Genomic DNA, 12,007 nt, shown 5'->3' with positions numbered 1-12,007 from the left:
GGCAGAGTTCACAGTGAGCCAAGGTCACGCCACTGTACTCCAGCCTGGTGACAGAGCGACACCCTGTATCAAAAAAAAAAAAAAAAAAGGGAGGGATGTGGTCAGAGGGAAACTTGGAATTTAAGATCTTGAGGATGGAATTGCGAAGTCCAAGAAGTTCAAAGTCATCAATAAGCATTTTGAACTCATCAAAATTGATATTAAGATTTCAAAAATGTGAGCTTGTGCTGAGATTATATAGAATGTAGAAATGTGAGCACTGAAGAAGACAATATAAAAAATAGCTTTCCTTGTTATTAGGTGTTATACCATCTTACAAGATGAATGAAAGGAGAAGGTTGGAGGAATGATGTCATATGAAGCAAGGACTGCACGTAGAGAATTTAATTAAGATTGTTTGGGGCCGGGCATGGTGGCTCACGCCTGTAATCCCAGCACTTTGGGAGGCCAAGGTGGGCAGATCACTTGAGGTCAGGACTTTCGAGACCAGGCCAACTGATGAAACCCCGTCTCCACAAAAAAATTAAAAGATTAGCCAGGCATGATGGTATATGCCTGTAATGTCAACTACTCAGAAGACTGAGGCAGGAGAATTGCTGGAACCCAGGAGGAAGAGGTTGCAGTGAGCCGAGATGGCACCACTGTACTCCAGCCCAGACAACAGAGTGAATGAGACTCCATCTCAAAAAAAAAAAAAGTTTGGAAAGTTGATTAATATTATTCTGGTTACATTGTTAATATGGTAGAGATCTGTTCATGTTCACCTTATCGTTAGCTATAACCTGTAGATTCATGTTCAAGAATCTGGTGAAAGATATGGGCTTTCTTTCCAAAGTACTTAAGCGTGAACATATAATAACTTAATAATTTTAGAAGGCTCACAGACCCACCAAAGCCCAGAGAGATGCTTGTTGAGACGAGAAAGGAATTATATTACTAATCCTTCTGTGCATTACAAAAAACAGTAGTTTTATTTCAGCGTATTTTGCTATCAATATGGATTTTCAGGGAATGCACAGCACTTCTGGATTATCTGTGCGCTATAAACTGAGATATCTATAATCATGTTGGTAAGAACGTGAAAGTAATAATCTGTTTGAAGTGACAGTAAGTAGAGGTGTTTTAATTATGTAATACTTAATGCTGCTCTATTTTATGCATTAAAGCCTTTTAAATATTTATCAGTAACAATCAATCTAAGTTGTATAAATCCGTACTTTATTCAACTCTCAATTTTACTTCAAAGAATATGATCTTCAAGTACAGTATTTAAGAACGAACCATGTTTGAGTATGCTGTAGCTTTGGGGAGAAAGTGTGCTACCTTACTATTTACCTTTTTTACTCTGTTTTTTTATTCCTGGCTATGATGCTTACTTTTTACTCTTTTTCTTTAGGTAAATGGGCCACCATTTATAGCCATTGTCAATTGTAAAAACTTAACTTTATGTAACTTGAGAGGTGCTAGAAAGTTGCACATTGCTTAAGATCGTTTGAAGTGTTTCTCACCTGAAAAATGATTGCTTTTGGAATTTTATTTCCTTTATTTGTTATTGTAGCACACAATAATTATTATGTTCACAAGAACTGTACTCATATTTATATGACTTTAACTGTAGGACCGTGTGTATGTACAACAAAATAATGTGGAGAATGTCTACAATTTGGGATTAATTATTTTTCGAGATCAAGTTGTACGTTATGGGTGTATTAGGGATCATCTACGGCAAACTCTATTGGATATGATTGCAAGAGAGCGGAAAGGAGAAGTTGTAGACAGGTAAAATTTCTCTCTTTACTCTTGTGGTTTTGGTTTTAGTGATTATATCTTGAGAACGATTCACTGTCTTAGTTTTATTAAAATAAATAAAAGTTTGAATGTTCAGCACATTGGGAAAATCCTCAGAAACTTAGTATCAGAGTTAACAGTTACCCAGAATTTAATTTGAAAGCACACATCTTTTATATTTTTAGAAGAGACTATCCTAAGCTTTTATTTAATATGCTTTTCAGCTAGCCGTCACTTTTGGCTTTTCATTTATTTTTCATGCCAGCATTTTTTTTCTTTTTTTCTGTGTAATAACATTCGTATTTTTTTTTCTTTAAGGGCTTTTGTCTGTCCTTCATTCCTGACATTTTTGAAGAAAACTATTGAACATAGTCTAAAATGACTAAGAACTGCTGTGCCCCTTTTAAGTCAGATTTCATCCCCCTTCATAACAATGATTGCAGTGTCATTTTGGTGATGCTGCAGCTAAAGTGGCTTGAAATGCAAGATTTTTTTCTCTCCTTATCTGTTTTCAGAACAGCTGTTGGTTGAAAACGTGTAAAGTTCTTTTTATGGTGCTTGATCAGGATTGTCCAAAATCCATGTAGTGCAAAAAGTTATATTGCCCAGGAGTAGCTGTATATTGGACCCATGTCTGGTAGTACAGCTTAATTTGCCTATCTCCCTCTCTCCCTTCTTCCAGACAAACATCCTCTCTGTGTTTTCAAATACATAGAAATATTTAGACATTTTAGAGTAAGAACACCTTGAGAGAAATAGCTGTGCAGTCAAGATATGCTTTCCAACTTAAAATTAGGCTAAATCCTTTTGTTTTACATGATTGGCCTATTGGAGATTGGTCACTTCAGTAAGAGTTGAATGTCCTGAAGATATTTTTACCTACTTCTTTTGTAATTTTTATGTGAATTTTTTAATGTAATTTAATTATCAAGTGATAATAACTTTTTTCGACAGAGGCGCAATAAGAAATGCTTGCCAGATGTTAATGATTTTAGGTCTCGAAGGAAGATCAGTCTATGAAGAAGATTTTGAGGCTCCTTTTTTGGAAATGTCTGCAGAATTTTTTCAGGTAATCCATGAAAATTTAAATAAATAATCTTTTAAGATATTCTTAATGTTATTTTAGTATAGTTACTAATTTAACTATTTTGACCTTTTTTAACTGAGACCCATTAAGGGAGGGGAGTATGCAAAAAATGCCCATCAGCACACCTACCTCACATTCTGACCATTCCAGTTAAGCAACTCATCGATAATAAATTGAAGAGCTTGAACTTACACACATGGTTTTTAAAAAAACAGAGATGACCCTTGAACAGTGTGGGGCATAGGGATGCTGACACCCCTGTGTAGTCGAAAGTCCACATAAAACTTTTGACTCCCCAAAAACTTAACTAATAGTGTGCTGTTGACTGAAAACCTTACAGATAACATAAACAGTTGATTAGCATATATTTCACATATGTATTGCATATTGTACTCTTACAATAAAGTAAGCTAGAGAAAAGAAAGTGTTATTAAGACCATTACGCGGGAGATAAACTATAATTTGCTATTCACTAAGTGGAAGTGGATCATCAAGGTCTTCATCCTCGTCTTCACATTAAGTAGGCTGAGGAGGAGTAAGAAGAAGGAGGGCTTGGTCTTGCTGTCTAAGGGGTGGTAGGGGAGGAAGAAAATCCACTTCAGGGACCTGTGCACTTCAAACTTGCGTTGTTCAAGGGTCAACTGTATGTTAAAAAACTGTAAACTTAGAAATATCCTTAACGTTTTACTATATCTAATATTATAAATTATTTAAGTACTATAAATTCACAGCAGTACATCACCAACGAAGTCTCATCTGCAGGCTTTTAGTCATTTAAATTACTAGTAAAACACACATAAGGATATGGATGATACTGTAGTGCATATTTGCCTTAAAGGTTGTTGTTTAAAATATTACAGGCCATTGGTACTATTGATAGAAATTTGCAGCAGTGGTCCAAACCAACTAAATTGCTAAAAGTAAAGCTAAACTGGTACTAATCTGTAATGAAATGATGATAATAACAATAATTGAGTACTAGTAAACATTAGATAGTATTTATAAGGTAACTGTAACAAGGCATTTTTCCTGAAAACCGTAACTACCTGAGCAGTTAACAGTAGGAATTTTGTAGTGTTGCCAAAACAGATGTATTAGTAGGAAGCTAAAGTGTTGTCCGGGCGTAGTGGCTCTCGCCTGTGATCCCAGCACTTTGGGAGGCTGAGACGAGTGGATCACGATATCAGGAGATTGAGACCATCCTGGCTAACAGGGAAAAACCCTATTTCTACTAAAAATACAAAAAAATTAGCCGGGCATGGTGGCGGGCGCCTGTAGTCCCAGCTACTCGGGAGGCTGAGGCAGGAGAATGGCGTGGACCCGGGAAGTGGAGCTTGCAGTGAGCCGAGATCGCGCCACTGCACTCTGGCCTGGGTGACAGAGCAAGACTCTGTCTCAAAAAAAAAGAAAAAAAGATTAATAGTTATTTAAAAGCTCTTATTCTCAAACTTTAGTGTATATGTTTACTCTTTTGAGACTGGGAGTGGGATGGCATTGGAAGACTTAATTAACCAGCAGTATGCCAGCAAAGCATACAGAATGATGAATCTTTCTGGTTATGATGATGAATCTTTCTGGTTATAATTTGACATTAAAACAAATCAAAAAAGAACGTCCCACTGTATCTTGGAGTCAGATGCTTCTAAACTTTTGACCCTCACTGGCGTGTATTTACTTTTTCTGCTATTTTTTGGAGTACATTGGCACAGTTTGAAAAACACTGCTTACAGATAATGTTTTAATTTAGTATTATGTAAATACCAAAGGCTTTAAAGGATATAATTCAGACTATATCAATCTTTTATGTAATGAGAAATTACACAAAATGCTAATAGTACTTATTTTATTTAGGCTGATTTATTATAAACACTGTAGAAACCCAGCTAAAAGCAAAAACACACTTTTCTTCTATGTTTTAAAAAAATACATTTTTAAATTGCAGATGGAAAGCCAGAAATTTTTAGCAGAAAATAGTGCTTCAGTATATATAAAGAAAGTAGAAGCTAGAATTAATGAAGAAATAGAACGAGTGATGCACTGCCTTGACAAATCAACGGAAGAACCAATTGTAAAGGTGGTTGAAAGGGAACTCATTTCCAAGCACATGAAGACTATAGTAGAAATGGAGAATTCTGGGCTAGTACATATGTTGAAAAATGGAAAGACAGAAGGTAAGTGTTACTGATTGAAAAATAATTAAATCCTTATTCTGTCTTATCAGTATTTTTTAAATTTTCCTACAATTAAAGCAGATAATATCAGCTTTCAAGAAGTTTTGGTGTGTATTGTTAATTTGTCTCTATTGTTAACTTTAATGGGATTTCCAAGCTTGATTCTGTCTTACTACGAAGATTTTAGATATTTCTAATGAATTGAGCATTTCCTGTCTTTAAGTCTCATTTTACATTTCTCTTAATCCAGAAGATAAAAGGTGTAATAGTATTGGTGAGCCCAATGAGCTCCTCATTCATTCCTGTACTTGCTGTATACCAAAGGTTGTGGGCTCTCTTTAGTCCTACATACTCTCTTGGGGTTTTGTGATTCTCTTAAAACCTTAAGTTTCCACCTTAAGATTTTTGTAGATTTTCCTTTGGGATTTAGTTGTGACAGGGTGCTGAAAATGCAAAAATATTTGTGTCTTCCATATTGACATACTTAGATAAATTAGATTGGTTTGGGGAACACCAAGTTACAGAATGGAAAAGGAGGCAGGAGGAGTGCATAAAAGTAAAGAACATTTTTGAGATAACTAACATTTGTGTTTTATAGCTATTTATTTTCCTGGGGTAAAAAAAAATTGTGACAAGTATCCTAGAAGAAATTACAAGTTAAAAGAACAATAAAACCATGTCCTCTATTCTTAGTTTCTGATGCTTTGTTTTAAAACTTTGCCTTTACCACTGATATAGTATTAGGAAATAAAAAAACATAGTACTTTGTTCTCCTGCTTCCTAGATGAAATCTAAGCAATATTTTATCCACTTCTTTTTAGTAAAAGAAATACGTATTGCCTGTTGGGGTCATGAGTTATGTAGGGAATGAAAAAAGTTTTTTAAAGGAGAATTATAAAGAGAAGGAGGATACAAGAGAAAGGAAAACAAAAGCTGGTGGGAAGTTGAGCCATGTTTATCTCTAGTGGAATCCTTACTTTGTGTTTTAAAATTGTTAAATGTTTGTATATATGAGAAATCCGTGAAAAATTATATGTAATTTAAAAAAAAAAAAAAAAACTAGAGAGACTTCCTTTTTAAAAGACTCTTCAGTTAAACCTTTTTTGTAAAAGCCAAAAAAAAAAAACAAAAAACAAAAAACAAAGCAGAAGTCATCTATTATGTTTGCTGTGTTTTCTAAAATGGAGGTCCAAGTCGGGTTGGCAAACTTTTTTGTTGTTGAATAAAATGGCTTGTGAGCCATGCAGTCGTAGTGAGAAAATAGTCCTAGACAATAACAAATGAATAATCCTAACTGTGTCTCTATAAGACTTTATTTATGGGCCCTGAAACTTGAATTTCATATAATTTTTATCTGTCACTAAATAGTATTCTTTACAGTTTTTCCTCAGCCATTAAAAACGTGAAAACCATCCTTAGTTCATGAGCTGTACATAAATAGATGGCAGGCTGTATTTGCCCCACTGGTTCGAATTCGATGACCCTTCTCTGAATGGTCTCTGGTAGACTAGGACTTTATGCAAAGCATTTGCCCTGCTTAAACGAAATGAGTATTGATAAATTATGTAATGTACTGTTTAGGTATTGAATGAATGCTTTCTTACCTACCTTAGGGGACAGGAAATGTTTGATGGAGAGGTTGTTGGGCATACCTGAATTACAGCATCTCTGTAACCTGTGTGGAGATGTATGTAAAAGGTGTCAGGTATGCCTATCATGGCGAGCACTTACGTGAATGAAGGAATACCATAATAGTACTAACCAGAGTTGTCCTCTATTTAGTACCTTGGGTTTCCAACAACACAGTAGCTATCTGTGATTCTAAATTAAATTTTAAAATCCTGTTTTTGTCCGGGGAGGGTGGCAAATGCCTGTAATCTCAGTACTTTTGGGAGGCTGAAGCGGGTGGATCGCTTGAGCTCAGGAGTTCAAGACCAACCTGGGCAAACTGGTGAAACCCTGTCTGTATGAAAAATACAAAAATTAGCTGGGCATGATGGCACATGGCTAGTCCCAGCCACTTGGGAGGTTGAGGTGAGAGGATCATTTGAATCTGGCCGGGGAGGTCAAGGCTGCAGTGAGCCAAGATTATGCCACTGCACTCCAGCCTGGGCTACAGAGGGGGATCCTGTCTTAAGAACAAAAAGGTGGGGGGGTTAATTTTTCTGAGCTTCCACTAGAAACCTAGTGGCAAAATGTCTTAATTGTGGTAGGCCCTGCTCTTGGAAAAAATGTTGCTCTTGTTGAGAATATAGCAGAGGCAGCTTTACCATTATGAAGCCAAATTCTCATAAATCAGAAAATGAAAAGCAGTTTTCTCACTGTGAGTGGAGGATAAATTGGATTGGTTATTAGATGCAGATAGCACTATGAAATGAAGTTCAAAGGGTATCTTTTTTTTTTCTTTTTTTTTTGAGATGAAGTCTCGCTCTGTCGCCCAGGCTGGAGTGCAGTGGCGGGATCTCGGCTCACTGCAAGCTCTGCCTCCCAGGTTCATGCCATTCTCCTGCCTCAGCTTCATGAGTAGCTGGGACTACAGGCGCCCGCCACCACGCCCGACTAATTTTTTGTATTTTTAGTAGAGATGGGGTTTCACCGTGTTAGCCAGGATGATCTCGATCTCCTGACCTTGTGATCCACCCGTCTCAGCCTCCCAAAGTGTTGGGATTACAGGCATGAGCCACCGTGTCCCGCCAGTATCTTATTATTTTATTAAGTGTATACAGAAATAATGATATTTAATTTTTGAATGCCAAATTATTTTCATTTACTTTTACATTCCCTTTACCCCAACATTTAAATACAGTGAAATTGTAGTAATTTATGTACAACTAAATACACAACATGTAATATCTAAGCAAAACTTACAACAACATAGGATTGAAATAGACAAGTTGTGAACCATTTTGTTAGAAGTATTTGGTGTACCACATTTACTGTAGTATGTGTCCATAAATTGTTGTTGCATTTGTAATACCTGTTCTAAATATGGGAAACTTGGTTGTAATTTATGCTGAGTATGTGAGAAGCTATAAAATTGCCATGTGTAGGTTACTATGGGCATATATTATTAATGGAAACTAACTAAAATTTGCTGCTGTAAGTCACTGAAATAAAGTTTAGTAAAACTTTGTAAATCTTGCTTCGAAATATTTTTAAAATATATACAACTTTAGTTTAAGCCCTAAACTACTCTTAGAACTGTAGACCAAGGTAGGCAAATTAGGGCCTGTCTGGTGCACTACCAGTTTGGTTAAAAAAAAAAAAAAAATCAAGAATATTTACACATGAAAATTTATATAAATTTTCGGTGTCCATGAAGTTTTATTTGAAACATAGTCACACTGATTAATTTATGTATTATCTGTGGCTACTTTCTTGCTACAGTGTCAGAGTAGTTGAGTCAGAGCTCTATGGCTCACATTTTAAAATATTTATTATCTGATACTTTACAGAAAAAACATCGGTCAGCCTCTGATCTGGAAACTCTTAACGCCATTTTAAAAAATTATTGATTGTAAAACTTCTAAAATTATCATTGTAAAGTTCTGACACTTTGTTCTCCCAGTAAGTTGTTATTGCAAAGAAACACTAGACATATGGGAAAACTGTATTTTAAAATCTGTATTTTAGTCTTGTGAAAAATGATATTAAAAAATGGATAGGATCCAGAGTTTTCATTCTAAATTTAAAAAGTATAGTGAGATAGACCAAATTTTGAAGGACAGATGTTGGCTTAGGATGCCACCTGGGAAACATCAGGGATTGCTCTCAGGAAAATATTTAAGAAGTGGTGTTTATATTATACATTTCATAAAAACTTTACCTGAGGTGTAATGAAGTAAATCCTAGTATAGTTCATTTGATTTGTTTTCATGATTATCAATTAAACCTTTGGAAATACCCATAAGACTTAAATTGGCTTTAAAATTTCTTCGTCATTACAGGGACTACCAATTACCTCTTAATTAGTGACCCTTTTTGTAGACGTTTTGTAGTGTCATTAAGTCTGCATTAGAGTTATGTAGGATAAAGTATGAACTCAAAACTGCAGTTGCCATGTTTTTGTGACATTACTTGTTTATTATGGTTTTTGGCATCTCTTCTTCCATGTAAATTTAAATTTGCTAGGACATTTAATTGATGGTTTCAAAGCATCTCATCTAAAAGTTGTGTTTTATAAATTACAATAATAACCATTAACTAGCCTACTTTTTCATGTTTTCATATCAATATATGTATATTTTTAATAGTCATGTGGTCAGCAAATGGGGGTAATGTAGAAATAAGCTTCTCTAAGTATTATAGCATGAACAGAGATTCGTGTTTTTTTCTTTAATCTTTAATGTAGCCAATTTGTGTTTTCTGATTTGTAGACCTTGGTTGCATGTACAAGTTATTTAGTCGTGTGCCAAATGGTTTGAAAACAATGTGTGAGTGTATGAGTTCCTATTTGAGGGAGCAAGGTAAAGCTCTTGTTTCTGAAGAAGGAGAAGGAAAGAATCCTGTTGACTATATCCAGGTAAGTAAACCCAGAAGATTCTCTGCGTTTATGATAAAGGCATTTTGACAAGTGATAAAAAGGCCATTTTTACCATGCTGTATATTGTGTACTTTCAACTTAATTGTCCCAGTAGTAAATTAATATTTGTAATTATTCTACATATTTTAGGATTTTGCAAGGTGTGCGTATTTATATCAGGGAGCCAAAATTCAACTGCTACTTTTCATTTAACTTCTTTGATGAAGACCTTGTTTAAATAGCCTCAGTAGTGAATGTGAGGTTCTTTGGTATGCCTTAGTGTTTGTATACTGTAGTATATTGGAAAAAACAACTGGTTTAAATATTTTTTGTTTGAAAATGTTTTGTTTTCAAGGTGTACTATGAATAAATTATGTGCCATGTTTTGTGTTTTAATATAGTCAGCTTTTTTTGGTACATTTTTTAAGCTAATTTTTTTCCCTGGCTAACCCATTCCATCAAGACAGGAGAATGAGAAACAGCGAGGAGGTTCTTTGGTTCGTTTGCATTGTATTAATACATATATGGAAGTAATAATACTTCTCTCATTGACATTTTTAATAGAGGGTTAGATATAGGCTTGAAAATAATATCAAAACTAAGTTTAAAAATGAATATACATGTTTATTACCAGCAAAGTTAAGATAAACATACATAGTCATAAGTGTATTATTTATGGAAAAATTATTATAATGTGTCCAAAATTTTGTTTTTATTTCTAAGGGCTTATTGGATCTGAAGAGCAGGTTCGATCGCTTCCTCCTGGAATCATTCAACAATGACCGTCTCTTTAAACAAACTATTGCGGGTGACTTTGAGTATTTTCTCAACCTCAACTCCAGGTCTCCTGAATACCTCTCATTATTTATTGATGATAAGCTGAAAAAGGGAGTCAAAGGGGTAAGTAGTAATGCATTTGAAAATAACATTTAATTTTATTTAAAGATGTAAAATTATATGTAAAATTAGGACATTTCACAGATAAAAATTAAGCATGACCCATTGTTGTGCTTAAATGTGTGCTGTGGTCTATTAAAAAATATTGTTTGAAATACTTGACATGCTCAAAAGTAGTTAGACATTTCACTTAATGTGTAATTGGCTTCAAAAACAAGCAGCTGGATGGGCTTGGTGGCTCGTGCCTATAATCCCAGCATTTGGGGAGGCCAAGACAGGAGGATCTCTTGAGGCCAGGAGTTTGAAATTAGCCTTGTTAACATAGTGAGACTCCATCTCTACAAAAAAAAAAAAAGAAAAAAGTTAGTGGCACACTGTGGTATACACCTGTTGTCCCAGAAGCTGAGGCAGAGGATCACTTGAGCTCAGGAGTTCAAGGCTGCAGTGAGCTATGATGGCATGACTGCACTCTATGCTGGGCGACAGAGCAAGACCTTGTCTCAAAAAAACTGAACAACTGTCCAGGTGTGGTGGCTCATGCCTGTAATCTCAGCACTTTGGGAGGCTGAGGTGGGCAGGTCACCTGAGGTTGGGAGTTTGAGACCAGCCTGACCAACTTGGTGAAACCCCATCTCTACTAAAAATACAAAATTAGCTGGGCGTGGTGGTGGATGCCTGTAATCCCAGCTACTCAGGAGGCTGAGGCAGGAGAATCACTTGAACCCAGGAGGCGGAGGTTGCAGTGAGCCGAGATGGCGCCACTGCACTCCAGCTGGGGCAACAATAGCGAAACTCCATCTCAAAAAAAAAAAAAAAAATGAACAACTACACAGCTGTAGTTGGTAAACAGTCATTTTTATGACTGAGAGGCATGCTGAAGATAAAGAACTAAAAAACTTTCTAGTACAGAGTGTTGTTTGCTCTCATCTGGTTCTGAAGGTTATATGTCAAACAATAATTGGATGCCAAGAATATTAAGGCATAGAGTAGATGTCAGAAAATAGTTGGTGTAGCTCAATTTCAAGCCTTTGTGATATATGATATCTCTGGAACCTGAGGAGCTCACGACAGCATAGAAAATCAACTGAAGCATAAAACATGCTCACATCTGAATTGGTCTCTTTTGACTTCATTTTGGAATTTGTGACACCAAAGGGAAAAGCAACATGTTGTCACAGGTTTTACAGGCAGTAGCTGCAATAAGGAAACAAAATCACTAAGGATGCACAGAATAGAGAAGTCTACTAATTTATGCATTTATTTGGTCTTCCGTTTTTCAAATATATTATTACAACCTGCCACAGAATCCTTTTGCCCTTATTTAAAAGTAAGGGTGGCCGGGCACGGTGGCTCACACTTGTAATCCCAGCACTTTGGGAGGCCAAGGCAGCGGATCACTTGAGGTCAGGAGTTCAAGACCAGCCTGACCAATATGGAGAAACCCATCTCTACTAAAAATACAAAATTAGCTGGGTGTGGTGGTGCATGTCTGTAATCCCAGCTACTCGGGAGGCTGAGGCGGGGGAATTGCTTGAACCCGGG

General features: G+C 35.9%; 1 protein-coding gene across 4 annotated transcripts in view; it reads left to right on the top strand.

Annotated features, from left to right (window-relative positions):
- The window catches only part of CUL3 (cullin 3), a 112,517-nt gene that overhangs the window by 70,014 nt on the left and 30,496 nt on the right, over positions 1 to 12,007 (top strand). For all 4 annotated transcript variants that reach the window (XM_054476781.2, XM_054476779.2, XM_054476778.2 and 1 more), the window contains 5 exons: positions 1,619 to 1,779; positions 2,743 to 2,857; positions 4,818 to 5,046; positions 9,423 to 9,568; positions 10,292 to 10,468. In XM_054476781.2, the coding sequence (XP_054332756.1) occupies positions 1,619 to 1,779; positions 2,743 to 2,857; positions 4,818 to 5,046; positions 9,423 to 9,568; positions 10,292 to 10,468 (828 nt within the window). The remainder of the gene's footprint in view (positions 1 to 1,618; positions 1,780 to 2,742; positions 2,858 to 4,817; positions 5,047 to 9,422; positions 9,569 to 10,291; positions 10,469 to 12,007) is intronic.

The sequence above is a fragment of the Pongo pygmaeus genome, chromosome 11 (assembly GCF_028885625.2).
Source record: "Pongo pygmaeus isolate AG05252 chromosome 11, NHGRI_mPonPyg2-v2.0_pri, whole genome shotgun sequence".
NCBI lineage: Eukaryota > Metazoa > Chordata > Mammalia > Primates > Hominidae > Pongo > Pongo pygmaeus.
This window is presented reverse-complemented; position numbering and strand designations above follow the sequence as displayed.